Here is a 21,780-nt window from a genome sequence, read left to right as displayed (position 1 = left end):
TGGGGTGTAAAAATGGGGAGAATGTGTTCTCTCTCTCTCAAAAAGAGGATGTGAAGGTTTCCGGGTGGCGGGGAGGGATGGTTTGCAGCGAGCAGGGCACAGAGGAAGGGAGCTGGCACTGGTAGCCTGAAAAGCTTAAATTCCGACACAAACATGTCCTACACGTACTTATTCAGCGATAGACTGACCGAGGTCCTCAAACACATCGGGGCGTGGAGACTGCAAAGCTTGAGGCTTGACAGGGCAGATCTGTGAAATTTCAACATGACATAAAAAATGTTTGTGGAGCCTGTTGTTGGACATAGTTGCTTTGCCTTTGCCTAAGGGGGATTTGGCTGCGGCAGCTGCATGGATATTTTACTCGTGTGGTTGACTATAGCGAGGCTCCTCCTGAAGGGGCTGGAGATAACGGTGGAAGCATGCGGTGGAAAAAAATAAAATCAATTTTTTTTCCTTCCAAAGGAAAACTGATTTTTCGAAATACACAAAAACCAGGAAAAAAAACAACAACATCCTCTTCCAACAGTCACCCTTCTCTCACACGGTCTGCCTTTGAATGTCAGCTGCTTTTGTCTCTCTTTTACCAGAAGCCAATCTACCTGCCTCTGTCCACTCTTGTCCACCTGCATAATCCAGTCGTAAACCACTATAACACACTCACACAAATGGCCTTGTGGCTGTGTGTGTGTGTGTGTGTGTGTGTGTGTGTGTGTGTGTGTGTGTGTGTGTGTGTGTGTGTGTGTGTGTGTGTGTGCATGGATGAAATAAAGCACAGGCTATGCAGATTAAACTCCTGCACAGAACAGACCAAAGCCGTCGTAGATATCGCAGCCCGACACCGATAAGAGAACACAGACACGCTTCAGGAAACGAGGCTGAATGTCCACAGGTGGCGGGCAGAGTCCATCTTCAGGAAACTGAACTTTAAAGGTAAAATCTGGGGCAGCTGCATTTCATCATGGAGAAAAAAAAATCTGCTTCCTTTTGTTGATATTAGATTTGCATGGGAAGTAGTAGCGAGATTAAGCACATTTTGTGTGAGTCCCATCAGTATTCATACAGCTTCTCTTTGCTTGGAGCACAAGCAGAATACAGCACGAGTCCTAGGGGGCAACGAGGCTTGGCAGGTTATTCACTTATTTTCACATAGCATTAATCAAGAACACATTTCATCATATTATGCTGTTAAATTCACAAGTATACGGACACATTTGCCGGTCCCCTTCCATTAAAGAAATAAAAAGGAAGGCCCTGGATGAATCAGTGGTTTGAGCAGGGGCCATTTACAGAAGGTATTACCATTGTACAGGCAGCGCAGGTTCAAATCCCAAATCACTCTTTCCTGTGGGTCTTCCCCCCTCTCTATACCCATTTCCTGCCAGCCTACTTTTAATTTAGGCCACAAGTGCAAAAAAAAAAAAAAAATCCCCATAATGGTTAGTGGAAATAACCTGAAACTGACAAGAGTAATTATCAATAATAATTTACTGATAACTGACGGAAGAAAATCAGACATTGCTTCTAAATTGTGTTCCAACAGTCATTAAAAAACTGAACTAATGAAACCGGTCTGGACAAATTAGTTGTTACTAATAGGAAGAAAAAAAAATTAAAACAGTTTCACCATAGTGATATCTTAGACTAAAGTGTGTCTTGCATTCAGTCAGTCTGCCCATTTAAAGAGAAACCAATGGAGAGAGAGTAGAAAGACATGACCCAAAATCAAGAATCAAATCCTAACATTGGCTTTTGAAATTAAAGCAATTCAAAAACAACTCTGTAAAGACCTTTTCACCTTTGAAAATGTAAAGTTTGCACCCACGGTGGGACTCCAGATATCCCTGTAAATGATCTCCTTTTAAAGGGAACCCTGCATATTAAGACATGTAGGTCTTAAAAGATAAATGTTGGTATCAATTATAACAATGTGATATAAAAAACCTTGTTGATGTCTTCGTTTTTATAAAATTTGAAAATATAATTTAACATGTAGGTCGCCATTGTTTTTTACGTTCTGGGTAGTAACGTCACACGGTGGCACCTGCTAACCCCCGTCCACTGTTCTGACACCCAGAAACAGATGAAAACACAGCTAAACAGGTGACGGCGCACCAGAAACACAGATGAAAACACAGCTGAACATTAAGGTGACGGCGCACCTACAAAAAAGTAAAATAAAATTAAAAAAAAGTGCAGCCCCATACAGCATGAACTATAAAAACACCATAAAACTCAGATAGACTAACAGACCACACGTTTCAACTAGCAGATAACTGATGCTACAATAAAAACCCCAGCCAGATCTGGTGTCATTAAATTAAATAAAGATGTTCTTGCCTATTTGAAGCGAAGTCTGCGCCTCCCGTTTCGTCAAAGTCCGGGGCCAGTCCCCTCCTCTGGTCTGTCATCAAACGGTGGACCCAGCACCCGAAGCCGGTTTTAGGGGGGGGCAGGGGTGGGCTATGCTCACCGGCGTCTCCATCCCGGCCAGAGCGGAGAGCGCAGAGCGCAGAGCGGAGAGCGGAGAGCGGCGAGCGGGTGGCGGAGCGCTGCGGGCTGTAGAGCCCCGGCTACGCAGGCTACGGCGTAGCCTACGCAGGCTACGGCGTAGCCTACGCCGTCTACGCCGTAGGCTACGCCGTCTACGCAGGAGCCTAATGCACTGGTAAGATGCGCACAACATTGATCATTTTTGCAGATCTCCCGTGCATCACAGAACTTTGATCCAGTTTGCCTGAACCGAGACGTCTTATGGGCTCCCTCGTCAGCCTCCACGGCCGGGAGAGAGCTGCTCAACTATGTTTTAGATACCTGTCCCAGTTAAACTAATGGGGCTTATCTTCCCAGAGCCACCGGTCTACGTCATCGCCCCCAGAATACATTGCGCAGGTAAAACATGGCGCCTCCCGCAGGTCAAAATATGTAATAAACATTGTAGATTTTTAAAGCAATTAGATTATTTTATGTGTTTCTAACAACATATTTTAGTATAAGAGAACAATTGTGGCTAATTAGGGACTACATGTCTTAATATGCAGGGTTCCCTTTAACGGAGGTCAGCTGTGGTCAAGGGGTTGCGTACAGGCAGGACTTTGACAACTGAGCCGCACCGTTGATCTGCAGCTGACATTCCTCCAGGTAACAGCTACCCACGCGATCCCCGTTAACAGCTCCACTGGGTGTCCGGGGATGCTGCAAGGATCTCTGTCACCCACTGCTTGTTGCTCTTCTTTACGAGCAAATATACCGAAGGGAAATCCTGTCCAGACACAGAGGAGCACAAATCGGCTGCTGCTGTGGGACTTTTCAAGTGTTTGTGTGCCCCGGGGCGAATGGCTGCGACTGTCTGCCGGAGAGCGGAAATTAAATAATGTGAAAACAAAGAGAGAGCATCTAATGACCCTGCAGCAACCGGTTTAAAACACATTTAAACCCATGAATAATGTGGCCACCGGGGTATCCAGGGTATTTCTCTCCCAGAGTTGGTTGAGAACAAACTTGGGGGCTTAAAGCTAAAAACTTTATTAAGCCCCTTTTTCTCCCAAAGAAACTAATAAATTCAGCTAACCAGTTTGCCTTAAATGCTACGGGAACAGCTCGGATGTACGGATCTCATTTAGCAGCAGAGCCACGGTAAATGAGTATGTTATCTCAGCTGAGGCCATACGGCTGCCCTGTTATCCAGGAAATTAGCTGAGCAGAGTGTGTGGGTTGTCTCAGGATAATATTGGTCTCGAGCCCTGCTCCATCTCCATAGTTTACCGCCAGGGAGATAATTTGGCCTCACTCAACACTTACAAAGAGTCTAATTGGGACCCTTTCTGCCGGTTGTTATTGTTTGAACGGCTAATTTGTTATTTGTATTCTGAGTAATGTATACTGTTAAACGTATCTATTGCATCAGGGTTGTATGGTTATCTTGTGAGATTGAAAAAAAACCCAACAAGGTTTAGTGTTACATGCCATGCCACTGAGGAAAAACAAGTTTTTAACAGCATGTACCTAAAAAACTAAAATATGTTACCATGTCTATATTGTATTTTAATGTCTTTGTTTTAGAAGAGGTTTGATTTGTTCAAGTGTGTCAATATATGCTTCAGTACGTTTTTTAACACGTCCGAGTGGCTGGCCTACACTGTTATAATATGAACAACGTAAAAGTTCCAAAAGGTGCAAAAAGCTCAACAAAAATAAAAAGTAAAAGAAAGAAAGAACACAATTCACAGCACAATGAGGATACTATCATATCAATGACTGCTCCTGGTGATATTACTAATGGTTTCTACCTCCAAAACAAATGTAAAGGTAGTGATTTCACAAAGCAAACTGTGGGAGAGGGAAGTGAGCTGGAGTCAATCAATACCTTGTTTAGAAGATGTGCAGCATGTCCACAGTATTTAGCAGTTTGTGTAACATTTTTCTTTCCACAATCAGCTCCAGGAGCTCCAGAGCGGCTCAGAGTCAGCTTCCTTCATCGGTTTGTTCTTCAAAGCCACTAGCTCTGACGCCCCAACAGAGGACTGCAGATAAAACTGCACTCTCTCCACCACAGACAGATAGAGGATGTGCAACAGCTTGCAACAAACACCAAACACTAAAGGACCAAAAGGACCAAAGCTTCCTCTGGAGGTGCAGTCTGCTCCGTCTGTTTCTGTACACGCATCAGAGATGGATCTGCAGTCCAGCCTGCTATCCAGGTGACGTCCCGGGTGTCTGGCTGAGCTCTGAGAAACACCCAGTGAGGGCAAATACATAGTTTTTCGGACAAAATACAGTAAAACAATACAATTTAGACAGACCTTTCATAATGACATGAAATAACCAACTCCATTTATTAACTAGTAACAGATCGGTTTTGAATTAAGATTTTTTTTGGGGGGAAAAAGGATGTGTCAACTTAAAACACAATTCCCCAACCATTCATAGCGCTATCCAACATGGCTCAAACTGACAGGTTGGTCACATGATGAGCTACAACGAGACTCATCCCTCACAATGTGACATGCAATAATCGCTGCTGTTGTATGCTCTAAAGGTGCCTTTGAAGGTGAATGATTATAGAAAGGGATCAGAACTGAAGCAGCCGTTTTATGGATCCAAAAATAACAAATCATGCATTTCTAATAGTGGCACAAAAGGCTTGCCATAGATGAGACCTTCAGAGAAACGATTAGTGGCAATCACTCAGCCAGGCACAAACTGGACTGATTTCTGTGCAACAGGAGACACGTTTTGTTCAGCCAATAGACGTGATGAAGAACAAACCACAGACATCCCATAAAGCATTTTAGCACTCTCGTGTGTCACAATAATAACAAAAAACATGGGAAACTGTGTATAGGCTGATAGGTTTGATTGATCTCATTACATCAGAATCCGATCTGAAACAATCTTGACTGCAGCCCTCTCTTGTCTCCCGTCCACGCAGTGAAATGACGCCTTTAACACTAAACGGGTGCTTATGTTGGGAAGCCTTTTCAAGAACACATACTAAACAATCTTACAATTCAATGAGAAACAGACACCATGCAGCTTTTCCTGGATATCCTGCCGTGTATCCACTACTGGCCGTCATCTTTGCACTTGAGACCACTGAGAAGATGAAGGAATATCCGTATGGGTGATGATTGCAACAAGGTTGTTGACGGCAGGGTTAATGGTTTAATGGGGACTATAAAGAGCTCTTCTGTTTGCAGGCCCTCTGACTCACGTCGGACTACATCTACTAGTCTCAAAGATGCACTGCAGACTGACACGCATCCGGCCCACTCTAAGCACCGCTGACCTTTCAGCAAATGTCAGGGCGCAACACTGACGGAGACCTACAGTGATTTAACAACAGAAACAAAATAAAGCATAACAGAAGGCAAATTCACTGCTAACTTTTACCTGCAATCAGTCTGCTGCCCTCCACAGCAGAACATATACAGATGATGACAATTTGTACTTTCAGGTTTTCACCTTTTGGTCTAAAAGTCCAGCCACAGCTCCCTGTTTCAATCACATCCACAAACACAAGGAAGTACTTATGCTCTTACTCCTAATGTGCTCTTAACTCCGCTCCTAAAAGACATCCTCACTTCAAAATATACAAGTGTACTCTTCCTTTTCATTGTCAAGTTTTCACCTGTTGTTGAGTCACAGTTCTCTCGTGGCCAGTCTCTGTGGCTCGCACTCTTGTTATATTTTCCCACGTGAGTCCGAAATAATTCCTTCATAGTCGTCTTTCGAGGGTTTGCCTCTCTCTCTCTCTCCCCACTGCCATCTCTCTTTGTGTTCCTCTTCCCGCACTGCCACTGAGAGAGATAAAAGTCAAATGAAACCACGGCTTCGCCGCTTCGCCTGTCTATCGAGGCATAAAGCACCTCTCTGTGGATCTCTCTCAGTGTGCTCCAGCCCTGATTGCAGCTGGCATTGTCAGTGATAATCACATCATTTAGATGCAGCATGTCCTCTTCCCCATTTGCAAGTCGAAGCTCAGAATATCCAAGATACGGAGTCAACTGTGCTGCACTGTCATAGAGCAAAGTGTTTAACATTACAGAGACCTTTGGACTGAGGGTCACGGAAGGCTGCTAATGTCAATTAAATAAAAACAGACATATATAAAATTGGACTGGACTGGTTTATGTCATTATTGGTTTTGTCAACAGGATGTCGTAAACTCATGCTCTTACTTTGAGAAGTTCCATCTGGACGATAACTGGCTAACTTGAAATTGTTCAGCTTCTTTGAAGCTTTCTTGGAAGTCTGGGAAAATAAACTCCGGACTATGAGCTTGGTGGCTCTGAGCTTGATGCAGGAAACCTGATATCATCAGGACAACAAGTCTGTCTAGACGACACAGCTGATCTTTCGCCCTTTAAATTGCTTTTAAATCAAAGGAAATCCCCATAAGAACACTAAATTATTAATTGCTTGTCTTTCAAATTGTAATACCAAAGAAATATTTAGGTTGCAGGGGTTGAAGTGCACATGCCAAACATCATTTGTTTCTTTTACAGGAAATGTTCCACTCTTTGTTTTGCATGATTTAAATCCAGGGATGAAATTTTATGCCACAAATCCAAAGACAATCGGAGGGAAAGACAGTACATGTTTATCAAAACTGAGAGGAATTATAAAGAGAGGTGGAAATCCTTTAACCTGAGCGGTATGTATTAATAAACACCTCAGGCATTGTGGGTCTGTCACTGTGTGGAACTGCTTTTACATTACAAACCGGAGCTGGCGAAGGAAATCAATGAGACACTCACCATTTTTCAATTTTTTAACTTGGATTTATGGGAGCATGGTAATGAAAATCCTTTTTGTCCTTTCCAGGTCTTAAAATGAGATCTCACAAGATGTCATGATCAATTTGACAAAATTTAAGCCAGAAAGCAGAAGCATTGCTTCCATAGGAATTAAGATGGTAAATAGCAGCCAGGTACTGCTAATTTATATACTTTATTGAATATTCATTAACATGTGTGGTCAACTGAATAAAAGTAGATGTTTGGTGGTTTTCTGGTCTGGACAGTTAAAGTGTTTGTTAACACAATGAAGGGAAAGGAAAGACATCAGCAATGATCGTAGTGAACCGATTGCTGCTGCTCTTGTGAAGGCTGGAAGTTCGTTTCCAAACAATGACAGTTCACTGTTCTACAATGACAATAATTATCTTTATAATAGAAAACATTCAAAATAGTTCACAATCTTCATCCCAGCCAGTTCAAGCCAAGGTCTGCCTCTGCGAGGTTATTTAACCCTTTAAAAGACAAGCCAGACTTGTGAATCAATGCACAGAAAATTATTTTTTTAAAGTGCTTATTACCATATAATTAAACAGTTTCTAGACAATAATCATAATCATAAATAACAAACAAATCTGTGTTGTGTTACTGTAAATACAAGAGAAATTGTATTTATGTATTTTTTGTTTATTTCTTTTCTTCAAATTATACATTTTTTGTAATGTGTGTGGTGCAGAGGTCTCAGAAATCCAGGTATCCAATATGATACATCCAGCATTGTAGGGTTAAAATAAAAAAGAATGCAATTATGACTGTCGGGAGGAAGCTTTTTCTCTCTAAAAAGAACACGCCAGCGTATCTTAGGCTTGCAGATTGAAACCACAATATTCTTTGGATGGACTAAACCAAAGCAGAGCTATTTGGCAATCATGTACTGTGTCATATCTGGGGGAAACAAACCCTGTCTTATTGACTGCAAAACACGGTGGTGGAATGGTAATGATTTGGGCTTGTTTTTCAGCCACAGGACATGTGCCACTTACAATTACGACTCCTTTGTATACAAATGTACTCTAGGGACAAATATAAGGTTGTATAACCTTTTTGCAGCAGGACAATGAGTCCAAGTACACCAGCAAGTCTAAAAATGAATGAATAAAACAAGAAGAGACCCAAATTCGACTCTGCAGCTCAACTGACATGCTGTGACGGAGAGTTGTGGATGAACAAATGCCCACAAACTTCCACGAACTAAAGGGAAGTTGCAAAGAAAAGTTGGCCAAAGAAACAGAAACTAAAAACATCATACAGAAAACCATTATTTCAAGTTATTGCTTCTTAAGGTAGGGGTAAACACTATTTTCTTTTTATGAGGTCTGACTATTTTTTCATAAACTGCTTTGGCATTTTAGCTCAATTTTTGACTTAATGCATATATCTGTTTCTTATGAAACTGGAAGAATTAACATACAGATGAGAAATAAAAATGTAAAACTGAAAAAATGAATTTGATAGAAAATTAGCACAGCTTTGAAACAAACTCCACTGTGAACAAACAGACAGGATCAATAATAAATGGAGTGCTTGAGTTTATACAGGCGCAAATATTCACACACAAATATGCACATTATAAACTCTTCATTGAGATTTTGCTTCTACGTCGAGTCTTAGCAAAACCAACAATTAATAATAATTTTCACAAGAACTAAAATTAAACAATGAGAAAAGCACAATTAGAAAGAAAATTTATATTCTGTATCTGTGCATCGACAAAATCAGTTGATGCATGAATTTATCCCACATCTTTTACCACGAACAGTGGAGTGAGTATCAGGCAAAAAGGTCACGAATTATCGCTAAATCAACACTCATAATAATGACGCTGAGAATACGGAAAGGAACAAAGGGAACTGATCCTCATTCACCTTTTCTGTTAATTAAATGATTAAATAATGCTACGACCCACTGCAGCCAATTAGGATGAAACTGTCATTAGTGTCATCTAAAGCAAAGTCTCCATGTTAGGCTGCTGTTGAACAAAACTACACTGCCTTATTTCAGCGGTACTAATGTTAAATATATTTGCTCTTTATCTCTTTCTATTTTTTAGTCAAACAAATATCCCAATATGTGAAGAACAGATTTGTTGCAAAGAACTGCACAAACAAAGGCTTTTTGAAAGCATTCTTCCTCCTCTGAATCCAAAAACTATGACGGTTATTGGAGGTTTCCTGGAACAACTGTGCCATGTACCAAGTTATGTTATTTGTGTCTATTAGTTGATTTTATTTAATCATGTTTTCAGGAGATGGCAGTCGTTTCTTCCACTGTGCTGATTAAAGGGAGCAACTGAAAACAGATATGTTTACTGGCAGTGTGTGATTTCACTTACAGATTATTATTAATATAAAAATAATCCATATTTTATTAATAATCATTAATCAATATTATTCTTATTATTTGTATTTTCTTTGCTTTCTTTGCTTAAACCACAGTTTGATGTTAAATCCATGCTTCAGCAGGAGTGTCCCTGACAAACAATGATGGAAGAACTGATTTCTGAAGGAACAAATGTGCAAGAAAACCTCTTTTGGAGAGCTAATTTTATTACCAATCTCTCTTTTAAAGCCTGAACGTTTACACTGAAAAAACTAAGCACAGCGATTTCAACGAATGAGCAAAATCTTTTATTCAGCTTGGAATCTTTTTACCTTTTACTTAAGTAAATAGTATAGCATTTATATCATGAGTCGATGTCTGGTGGGTCAGATTCCTTAATAATACCCACAACTAAAGTAAATACTAGACACTCACAAGGGAGAGTGTCAAATATTCACATATCTACTTGTTGCTCTGAACTAAACTGCTCAGCCTGTCAGATAATACCATATTGCTGTTAATGCAACATACGCTGACTGTTGTAGCACAAGGCTTTTTGCACATTGATGCATGTTTTTTCTGTTTATCCCTCACATAAGCAGCTTTCTGTTTTATTGCTCATTCATTAATGAGTGTAACTGCATCTTTCAGTTCTTTATTGTCTTCTTCGCAGCGTTGCAGATTTCATGCTGACCACATTCATCAGTGGTTCGGGATCCACTATCAGGCAAATAGGACTGGCACCAGACCAAGGGTGAAATCTGGTACTGCGTCCAGGGTTGGTCTTATCTGCTCGCTGTTAACTAGCAGTCAAAGAGTCCATCACTCGCCGCCGCTCTGTTATCTCAACGACTCAGGCTACAGGAGCAGAATGCTGCAGCAGTTGCTTTGGTCTCAGGCCAAAGTCTGTGTATTTGTGTTTTCTGAGCCTTTTCTCTTACATTACATATGAAAACAATAAAGCGTCATGAGCAGACAACAATGATCCAACCTGAACATCTAGTGGATATTAGCTCATTTGTTTCGGTTTTGATCTGATGAATTGAAGTAACTCATCCATCCATTTTCTACCCGCTTTATCCTTTGTAGGGTCACGGGGGTCTGCTGGAGTCTATCCCAGCTCATTACAGGGAGAGGCAGGTCGCCAGTCTATCGCAGGGACACATAGACACTCAGACACACTCACACTCACTCCTACAAGCAAATTAGAATCATCAATTAACCTAATATGCATGTTTTTGGAATGTGGGAGGAAGCCGGCGTAACCGGAGGGAATCCACGCAAGCACAGGGAGAACATGCAAACTCCACACAGAAAGACCCCCAGCAGGCCAGGGAGTCAAACCGGGAACCTTCTTGCTGTGAGGCAACAGTGCTAACCACCAAGCCACCGTGCTGCCTGAAGTAGGGATGGGCGGTATGGACTAAAAAAATGTATCACGATAATTTCTGGCATTGTTCCCGATAACGATAAAAATGATGATAAAAAAAATACCAATTCAACTCCACCTTTGTAACTATAAATCTATCTCGCTCTAAGATCCGCCATGTTTGTTACACAAAAACGTCATCAACGGGAATTTATCCTTTTTTCTTCTTTCTTTCTTTCTTTCTTTCTTTCTTTTCTTTCTTTCTTTCTTTCTTTCTTTCTTTCTTTCTTTCTTTCTTTCTTTCTTTCTGGCTCATTTCTTTCTTTCTTTCTTTTCTTTCTTTCTTTCTTTCTTTCTTTCTTGCTCATATCTTTCTTTCTTTCTTTCTTTCTTTCTTTCAGGCTCAAATCTTTCTTTCTTTCTTTCTGGCTCATTTCTTTCTTTCTTTCTTTCTTTCTTTCTTTCTTTCTTTCTTTCTTTCTTTCTTTCTTTCTTTCTTTCTTTCTTTCTTTCTTTCTTTCTTTCTTTCTTTCTTTCTTTCTTTCTTTCTTTCTTTCTTTCTTTCTTTCTTTCTTTCTTTCTTTCTTTCTGGCTCATTCTTTCTTTCTTTCTTTCTTTCTTTCTTTCTTTCTTTCTTTCTTTCTTGCTCATATCTTTCTTTCTTTCTTTCTTTCTTTCTTTCAGGCTCAAATCTTTCTTTCTTTCTTTCTGGCTCATTTCTTTCTTTCTTTCTTTTCTTTCTTTCTTTCTAGCTCATTTCTTTCTTTCTTTCTTTCTGGCTCCTTTCTTTCTTTCTTTCTTTCTTTTCTTTCTTTCTTTCTTTCTTTCTTTCTTTCTGGCTCATTCCTTCCTTCCTTCCTTCCTTCCTTCCTTCCTTCCTTCCTTCCTTCCTTCCTTCCTTCCTTCCTTCCTTCCTTCCTTCCTTCCTTCCTTCCTTCCTTCCTTCCTTCCTTCCTTCCTTCCTTCCTTCCTTCCTTCCTTCCTTCCTTCCTTCCTTCCTTCACGTACACAACGCAGAACCATAAATTCGACTTTACACAAAAACATCATCAACAGGAATTTATCGTTTTTACCGTGAGACAAATTCTTACCGTGGGGAATTTTTTTGACGGTTTATCGTGAACGGTAAAATATCGCCCATTCCTAGCCTGAAGTAACTCATTTCAATTTAAAAAAGCATTTCTGACTCTAAAACCTTCTCTGACCTTGCCCTCACATCAACTTTATCCCCCCCTAGTTTTGGAAGGGAAACAAACTTTCAGAAAACACAGCAACAATAGTTAGTTAGGGTGTAACTGACGTAGCTGGGCTTTAAACGGCTACTACTTCAACCACAACAACTGAGTTTAACACACAGCCGTGCTTAAAGCTGAACACCAGTGCGAGCACAAGCTCAGCTGAGTTTCAAATAAACTGTCTGGACACCCGAGTTATGCACAAAGTTGAAATTACGTGTACGCTTCAGTCTTAAGCATCAGTACAGCTTAATCAATAGCTTTATTATTTATATGCAGGCAGCTCGATCTCCCGTAGTCCGCATTTTAGTTCTGGGGGTACGGAGGAGGTTGCTATTTCAAGAACGGAGGTTGTGAGATGACGTTTGCTGTGTGATGAGTTCTTTGAGGCAGCTCGCAGCATTTTTTACGAATGCGCCGGTGAGTCAGGAGAGCAATTCTGACGTGAATTGCGGAGGACACGGGGCGCCAATGCAGACATTTGAGGATGGGTATTATGTTTATGCACTCTCGTAAGGATCCTGGCAGGGCTGTTCTTTGTCTGTTACAGCTTTTGGACTCTCATGCCAAGAATCCCGATGAGAAGTGCATTACAGCAGTCCGGTCACTAATTTCATTTAGGAAATTCCAAACACGCAGGAAAAACAGCACATAGTAGTTGATGTCATGTATTCTTTTTAAACAACAACTGAGATCAAGCTGACTTTCAGCTGCTGGCTCAAGCTCAAATACCAACAGAATGACACAGGGTTGAAGGGGTAATGTGACTTTTTCCAGTACGTTACACCGATGCTTCAATTCAAACCCACAGCAAAGCAGGCAGCAGACCAACAGGCTCAACTACATCTTGGTAAACAGCTCCAAAGACATGTTTTCTTTCATATTTATCTTCTAAAAATAAGACACAAAAGTCTTTTTGTGTCTTATTTTTAATTCCTGTTTGGTTAATTTATTTTTCTGATAAGTCACGGTTTTGTTGTAGTTTTTTTCCCTCAGAAACTAGGACCTTTTTTGTCGTTTCTGAAACATTATTTATTGTTCTGCTTTCTCTCTCGTAGTTCTCATTATGTTTACTTCTGCTGTTCCTTTATTACATCGTTGCATATTCTGAAATATTACATTTTCTGTTTCTATTTTGTTTAAAGTTTTCTAAAATATTCCTGTTATTTTTAGTTTTGTTGTGATTACTAGAAGGCTCTTATTTTTAGACTCAAGCATTTCACTGTTTGCGTTTTTTTCTGAAACTTTTTCTAAAAATGTCTCTAATTTCTGAGGCGTTTTAGGCTTTCTTGTTTTGCACCTTGAGGACGCTGTATTTGTGAATTGAAAGCATCACCAGAATCTCACCCAGTGGAGGGCGTCATGATGCAGCCTCCGCGGTCCACGGTCATCCTGCAGCCACAGCCGCGCTCCGGGGTGTCGTGGTTCATGCCAAAGTTGTGTCCCAGCTCGTGTGCTAAAGTCACGGCTGCACCCAGTGGGTTCTCAGAGTGATCCTGGTAAAAAAAAAACACAAAAGACGGCACCCAGAATGTTAGTTATGCACATTTCTACCCAGTTTGCTTTGAAGCTCGCAAACAACAAGAAGTAAAAAAAAAAAAAGGGAGAAAATACAAACATCAATGGAGACAGTTTTTAAGCAGTGGTTCAGTAACTGTTCAACATGACCCCCCTCATCCTTCGTCTATTATTTATTCTCTTCATGGAGGCCTGGATTCATCAGCCATCCCACCACCCCTGCAGACCAAATCATACCTGCTGCCAGTAGAGACATCTGCTGCACAAAGCTGCATAAACCTCTCCCCGTATGACTTCATTGATAAGAAAGACAACTGCCCTTCACGTGGCACTAAGAGATGGAAATTTCACTTTCAAGTAGTTTTACAGACAGAGGGACTGGGACAAAGCAGCGTTACTGACATATTAAATCAGTCTGGTTGTGGATGTGTGTCAAGTTGAGACAGCAAATGGGGTAAAAACGGTAGGACGTGGTTGAAGACACACATTTTTGCATGTGGTTTTATGTCTCGACGCGGTTTTCATTATAGAAATGATCTTTAAATTCTAATTGAGCTAACAATTAGTAAAAGATCCCCTCCATTGTACTGTGCATGTTACTGTACTGTGGCTCTCTGTCACCTACATGAGGAAATCACATACGTCTTTGGAAAGGAAGGTCATCAGTCCAAGTTGAGGAGCAGCTGAGCCACTTCCTGCTCTGGTTAAAGAGCATCTTGGGAGCTGCACCCTGCCTTTTAACGGGAAGGATGGGAAAACCCCGCGTTATCACTACCATGTTTATCAGCGTGGTGTGCTTCTGTATGTTACGTCTTGTATTCAAAGCCAAGAGCTCAAAACTAAAAGCGATATCAGCGTAAATGAAAACAGCTCTTGGTAGTCACGGCGATTACTTTGAAGCATTGTTTTGAAGCCAAGAAATTGATGTGTTGGTTACAGCTGAGAAGTGCTTTGATAGTCTTTTTCTGATGTGCTTTCCATTCATGTGACAAACAATTCTGCCACGCAGTGAAAAAGCAATAAGACCCGCGATGAAAGAATAAATAACCAGAATACAAGATTTGGGGCAGAACACATGCTCGAGTGTGGTTTGAGAAACAGATCATCTCCTCTGACCGCCCTCTCGCTGCTTATGCGGCTCTTTAATCGCGATCCAGACCATCTGCTGCATGCAAGAATCGGGGAAGACAAACATCTGTAGAAGGCTCGGCGCAGCGGCGGCCAGCCGAAAACACATCTCTCACTGGGAGCTAAACATCTGGGCTCAGGCGTAATGGTATTGGACTAATGACCACTTTGTGATTTGGCGCGGGTTGTCAAGTGCTATAACGGGCAGCTCATTTACTCTGTGTTGTGATTCTGTGCTGGGGTGACGCTCAGCTGGGTACAAAAAATGAATCAAACGTGTGCTTTTTAAGAGCTGGAATCCACACTCTACCACATTTAATAAAGACTTAAATATGGTTGTGCTTAATAGCTGTGGCCCTTGATTTACCCAGTTGCCCCGGCCAATCCTTTTACCCCACCTTGGAGCAGCAGAGCTCAATCCGGCAGGGCGCAAGTAATCTCGACACACATTCAACTCACATTAGACAGCTGTCGGCATGGCTCTCGTTGCATGACTGCAAGGCTCCACATCGAACAGTGTGGATATGTGTGTGTGTGTGTGTGTGTGTGTGTGTGTGTGTGTGTGTGTGTGTGTCTGCAGAGCTAAGCCTCTGGGAATATATTTTTTTTATAGTGCATGTGTGTGTTTGGGGTAATGTTAAGGGAGTGCCAGGACAAATAGCATTATGTTATTAAGCATGGCTTCCTGGCAGACTCGCCGGTGAGTGCCCTTCCAGCAAACAACGAACACCTTCCCCATGTAAACCACGTCTGGATCGTGTTAGCGGGCTCGATCTGGACAATGTCCACACTGATACAATCAAGCTACACAGAGGAAGAGGAGGGTGGAGGCGTGTTGGGAGCAGGGAGAAGGTCGGAGACTCACCATGACAATGCCTCCTGACTGCTCCACGGTGCACATGCTCATGATGGGCGCCATGCCAATGGTGGTGCCCTGGAAGTAAACCCCGCTGCAAAGGAAAGAAGCAGGGGATTAAAATGCTGAGGGTCTGAAAGCCATGATTGTGGTAGCGGTTGTCCATGCTTTAGCTGTTTACTTACAATGTGTGTATTTATTACAGCAGCTACTTATGTAAAAAAAAAAAAAAAAAAGCTATTATCTAACTTTTCTGGAGTACATGATGGCATGAAAAAACCACTGGAAATGAATCTGCTTAAATAACATACATGGGAGATTTGCAGGGGAGACCCGCTACACAGAAAAAAGAAATTATATGGGAAAGATGTTTTTTTTCTTGGACCTCAATAATATGCAACTGCATGCACCAAAGACCAAAGTAGTTTTGACTATTTCTGTGAAGCGGTGTTGCAGGGGGATGCAGGTAGTTTGATACGGCATGACTAAACTATTCATACGATGTTCTTTTCAAGTGAATCCAGGAGAAAGTTCAATATTCAGCATTACTTTCCTCAAGTAAAGCCATTTTTGATTTAGAAACTCATTTAGAGAACCATTCTGGAGTAGAAACAACCTCAAGTATATTATAAGAGACTAAACCTTTGTTAGGGACCAAAATTATGCAACTCAAAGCGCGTGATGTGTGAACAGAATTTGTTTTGGGGTAATGGACCTAAGTTTCGTTTTCGTTTAAAGTCAAAATCCACTGCTACTTTAAGCCTCTGACATGACTCAAACATGTCTAACGTAACTACTGATCCAGTTCTAAGCAAGCGCAGGACATAAACTCTCCTCCTTTTCAATCTATTGACAGCAGTTTGCATCATATTTGACAGTCGACTTGTCCAAACAGTCCTTTTTATACATTTTCTGTACACATACTGGGTTAAAGTTACCTCAGTTTGTCTCTTGGGACCCTAACTACACTACCATTTAAGCGGAAGAACAATATTTAGGATTTTTGGGGCTTAAGATAGTAAACTATTTTTGATGAATGTTGGCAAATATTCTTTCTCACTCAAAACTGCTTCCATTCACATCTTTTTGGCCCCTTTATAAATGTTTTTAGATCAATGTCTCCTTACCATCTAATACCAGACCTAGGGTTGTGTCACAATAGGGTTGCGTGTGCAGTTATATTAAGGCACTACTCTGACTAAAATGGATTAATTTCTGCACTTTATTTGTTGCGTAACAAGCGTGGTTAATCACACCAGTATCAATATAGCTACTGAACCTTTCCCATCAAAACCAATTCTGTTCAGATTGATCTTACAGTTGTTGTCCCTGATTGAATCAGAGGATGTTTTTCAGCTGAAAGCTTCAAAAGAAGAAGAAGAAAAAAAAAAAACAGCCAAAGGCTCAATTTGTTGGCTCAATTCCCCGTGTCGAATCAAATGTCCACCTTATAAGCTGAGCGTTGTCGTGGGGTTTCTGGGGCAGCAGTTTCACTTTCCTCCAGTCCAGGAACTCGTGCAAGGTGTTGAAGGGATCTTGAGTGACGGGACATTTGTCGGCATCGCTCCACACCTCCAGACCCACCAGAGCCACCCGGATGTTCAGGGCCCTGTAGAACTGAAGAGGAGCGCGTTGGCAGGCAAAGAGTGTCAGAGTGGATTAAGATGTTGCAGCATTTATAAAGTTTTGATAACACAAATGTTCTAAAGAGCCTAAAACAAATAATTGAGGCATTATGGAAGGCTTTTCCAGCATGTCTTGTTTTTTCACATGGCATGTCTTTTCCATTCTTTCCCTAAAGACAATCTACCTGTAAGACATTTACATCTCTGGCTAACATCTTAGGCTTTAGAGAGAAGTGAATACATCACACAGTCACCCCATTAGTCTCCGCTACCAACAATGGCCGGGTTTCCCAGATCAGTTAAGTAGTTCTTAACAGCGAAAGACTTCTTTCAAACCTTCTTAAGGAGCCTGTGAAAGAAAATCGCGTTTCCCAGAGTTGCTCTTAGCTTAAGTATCTCTTTCATTAAGAAGGAAATGAAAGATGCTGCTGACCCAGTCTTTACAACCATCTTAGTGAACAAAGACTCACAGATCCAGCCGCGTCAGGCAAAACAATATTACACCAAGCAATGAGATATTAAAACAATGCACCCCGCACAAGTTTTGATCTATTTTATACTATAGATTTATATTGTTTAGCATTTATTGGTGACAGCAAAGGGGGGAAAAAAAAGAAAAATAAGGAATAACAAGTGTGTTCCTGTATATGCTTTATGCATTACGCACAAATAAAACGATCATCATGAATATCATTTATTTGATGATTTGGCTGCTATACAGCATGTTCTCGCTGCAAATCAACCGCGTCACCGTGCGCGAAGCAGAACTGTTTTTATGAACGCATTCGTGCGTCAGCACTTCAGTCCCCTGGACGTGTGTCGGACCGGGCTGTCCAGGCAGCCGGGACACCGATCCTCCTGCGCCGCGCCCGAGCGCATCTATGTGATGACAGGGAAGCAGCAGCTGATCAACGGGATCCTTTGATGAATCGTTCATTACAGTCTCAAATATAATCAATGGTGTCGGTTTATATTAAAGAATCTTTTTGCCCAGAAGAAAAAAGAGCGAAGACAACGACCCATAACTATTTTCTTCTCTTGAAAAAACCCACCTGCGGGATGCAGCAGCATCAGAAGAGCAGGAATACGTGCGTGGCGGGGATGATCTCTGCAATCTGAAGCGCTCTATAATTGTAAAAAGAATTTCACTTATCACGGGTTCTTTTTGGAACATAACCCCTGCGAAAAACCAGGGATTGCTGTAATTCCACGTTGCGATTTGCGAAACTCGCCTTCTCTTGGCTCATGTTTTTGAACACACACAAACGCCCACCCCGTTTCCTCCCGGTTTCTGCGTGTGGGGAAAAAAAGCCTCACTGTAGCCAGAAATAACGGAGTAACGCACCGTTTGGATGAAAAAGGGTCATTGAATTATATTTATCATCTTAATTTTTTATTATAACGCACAGGCAGCAGTGAATTAGTGCGTTAGGCAGCAGTGCTGCGTGTGAAAATGCGCTGATAGTGATCGGTGATCGATTTGCCTGGCATCGATTGATTTGGTTTCAGAACCGGACAGCTGCTCCAAAGAGCTTCTGAAAGAGCGAAACTAAAGGACGGTGTTAAGAAGTCATCTGGGAAACACCCGTATCTTAGGGTTCTCTCTTAGTTCAAACCTTCTTTGAACCTCTCTTAAATCCTTAAGAGAGGTTGGATCTGGGAAACCCGGCCAATGTTTCTCTGTCCAAAAACAGTGATTTATCCCACCTTCAAAATTGAGAAAATCTTTTATTGTTTTTTTTTATCTTACCTTGTCCACATAATTTGCTATCTCAGCCAGCCTCTGTTTGACTTTCTCCACGTCCCTTCCCTGTTTCTGAAACTGAAAACAAAATTGCACGTTACAAGTGGATGCCTTGGGAATTTGCGAGCAGCGGGTTTTCAAGGAGACATATTTTAGACAATCATGTTCCAAACTAAAAACTGTCAAAACACCACAGGACACTCTGAAAGACTGTATTTTGGATGAATGTCAGCTTGAAATATTTACAGGCAATATGTTTTTTCAGCGTGTCAGGCAGGCTGTCAAGCTGTGACCATCTGCATCTAGAAAAATCGACTGCAGGAAGCAGGTGTATTGGCAAATTTCACAAGCTGCAAAGCTTTGGATCTAAATCGCAGCGAAGTCGGGCCGTGCACATCCACACTGTTGTGTGTCCAACTGCATTGATGCTGGACTTCAAATGTGAGCATCGCAGCACACTTGATCCCTGATTTTATTTCCGAATTTTCCATTGAGGTCAGCGTTACTAGCAGAGGATTGTCAGGAGGAAACCCAATGTGCTCATCATTGCTTTAGGTCAACTCTGCTGTAAACACATGACTGTTTTTCCTGTTTCCGGTCCGCTCAGCTGGGAAAACGGAAACAGAACTTCCTGTTAGAAAAGAAACAGCTGCTGCAACAGAACAACAGAGGTTTTTGCACAATCACCTTATTTTCTTGCAGGGACATTCTCTATTGTTACTGAAGATTACTTTGGGGTTTTTTCTCTGCATATACCATGAGGGGCAGCTGTGTCTTCAGCATTATACCTGTTGTTCAAAAAAACTATTTGGGATTTGGAAGAGAAGCAGATGGATTACCTCTCTGTTGTCTGCTACGATGATCAGCTCAACGTACTTGGTCGTCTTCTGAACGTGCCTTTTGTGCTGCGGCAAAAACAGAAAACAAACTCCAAGTTAGAAACGCACTGAGGATCCTTTTTTCTCTATTTGATCCTCTCTGAGATCTAGACAGTTTCATCTTCTATTGCTTCTCACAGACCTGCAATGTCTTGAAAAAAGGGCCCCTGTGGAAATACAGTCTTTTTTTTCCTTTTTTTTCGCCAAGGAGAACCTGAGAAGAGTGAGTCCATTCTCACGTTTGTACAGTTGATATGAAGCGAGGCGCCTGGTGAAACGAGCTAAGGACAAATACAGGAAAATGTTGCTGGGTATCAGACCTTGAACTCCCCTCTTAATGTTATTTTAAGTGCACGAGAGAGTTTGGTTCCCCAAAGCTTCTTGGGAGACACGCAGATAATTTATCAGTGCAGAAAGCTCAACGCTTTCCATATTAAAGGTCATTGGGGCTCCTCTGCAGATATGGAGGGACCACAGGATGAACATACTGTAAATGATGGATGCAGTCATGTGGTGTTAAGTCAAGAAACTTATGAGAAAGTGCTTTCAAGTGCAAAATATCTGATAGCCTCTCAGCTTTAAATCATATCTAGTTTCAACAGACTTCTTTTCCAAAGCATCCACTTTTCTCCCTGGATTTTCCCCAGAAGTCATTAAGATGTACTGTACTTCACTAGTTAAAAAGTGATCACGCCTCAACGTTATACGCTTTTGTCCAAGTATCACTCACAAGGCCACACAGTTGTACAAATATGGTCACTTGTGGCTACAAAGAGAACACTGTGGTGACAACGGAGAGCTGAACTGTTACTAATCAACGTGTGAGATCATAGTGTCCACCTCCTATAAACATCGTACGGGAGCGGTCAAAATCACTCTTCAGCAAGGAGGAGGAGGAGGAAACATCATGGGTGCCACTGGTGATGCTGCTGTTCTCTAACACAGATGTTGCATGTGTTGGAATGGATTTTAGGATTTTAGTTTGCACTATAGCTTTACAAGCAATACATTAGTATATTCACTTTCAAGTATTAAAAAAAGCAGGTAGCTAGTGCTAACTGTGGTTAAATGTTGATGATGAGCTGTACAACTTCGAGCCTCTGATTTGAATCATGACTACGCCGTTGATAGTGTATTCTAAATGTTTACTCATTATCTTGGGCCGTGTGTGCGTTCACCATAGACTAGTGTCATGCTTGACCAAATGTCAAGCTTTTGTCTTCAATAAGCGCTAGATCATTAGTAAAAGCTCAAATTTGACCAGATATTTATCCATCCATCTATCCTCAAATGTGGATATTTTCAAATGAGATCACATCTCACTTGTAGAGCTCTTCAGATAAAATAGAACCTCACACAAAGGCCTGGCTTTTACATTACATTTAGCATTCCCCCACTGTCCCAGAGTGCCATGTTTCAGCACAGAACCAATTTTCTTCGATAAACCTCCAGTATTACTCAGGGGTGATTAGGTCCCGTGTGTGAACAAGTCCCACTTTTTGACTCAAATGAAGCCGTTTGAAAATGAGGGCAGATGGATGCTGCACCTGCTCCATGCAAATCTCGAGCCAAACCTTTTGCACGGGCCCTCCATTTTGGGCTCACAACACAGATAAAATGAGTGTCAAACTCGAGGCAACACCCCAAGGGAGTCTTTCCAAATCGGTGTGCTCGCCAATTCACTCATATTTGGTCAAATGCATCATTTATCAGTTGAATGTTAGTCTCATTAGACACGTTTGATGACGAATAAAAAAAGCCCTACATTTTTTTGATTAGGCTGCATTTGCACTGTGATATCTAACAGTTCTAC

At 41.4% G+C, this 21,780-nt stretch overlaps 1 protein-coding gene across 3 annotated transcripts in view; it reads right to left on the bottom strand.

Annotated features, from left to right (window-relative positions):
• The window catches only part of adam12b (ADAM metallopeptidase domain 12b), a 103,571-nt gene that overhangs the window by 26,894 nt on the left and 54,897 nt on the right, over window positions 1-21,780 (bottom strand). For all 3 annotated transcript variants that reach the window (XM_061744941.1, XM_061744942.1, XM_061744943.1), the window contains 5 exons: window positions 19,929-19,994; window positions 19,096-19,167; window positions 17,168-17,337; window positions 15,730-15,814; window positions 13,566-13,714 (listed from right to left, as the gene is read on the bottom strand). In XM_061744941.1, the coding sequence (XP_061600925.1) occupies window positions 13,566-13,714; window positions 15,730-15,814; window positions 17,168-17,337; window positions 19,096-19,167; window positions 19,929-19,994 (542 nt within the window). The remainder of the gene's footprint in view (window positions 1-13,565; window positions 13,715-15,729; window positions 15,815-17,167; window positions 17,338-19,095; window positions 19,168-19,928; window positions 19,995-21,780) is intronic.

This window comes from Cololabis saira, chromosome 17 (genome assembly GCF_033807715.1).
Source record: "Cololabis saira isolate AMF1-May2022 chromosome 17, fColSai1.1, whole genome shotgun sequence".
NCBI classification, from domain to species: domain Eukaryota; kingdom Metazoa; phylum Chordata; class Actinopteri; order Beloniformes; family Belonidae; genus Cololabis; species Cololabis saira.
This window is presented reverse-complemented; position numbering and strand designations above follow the sequence as displayed.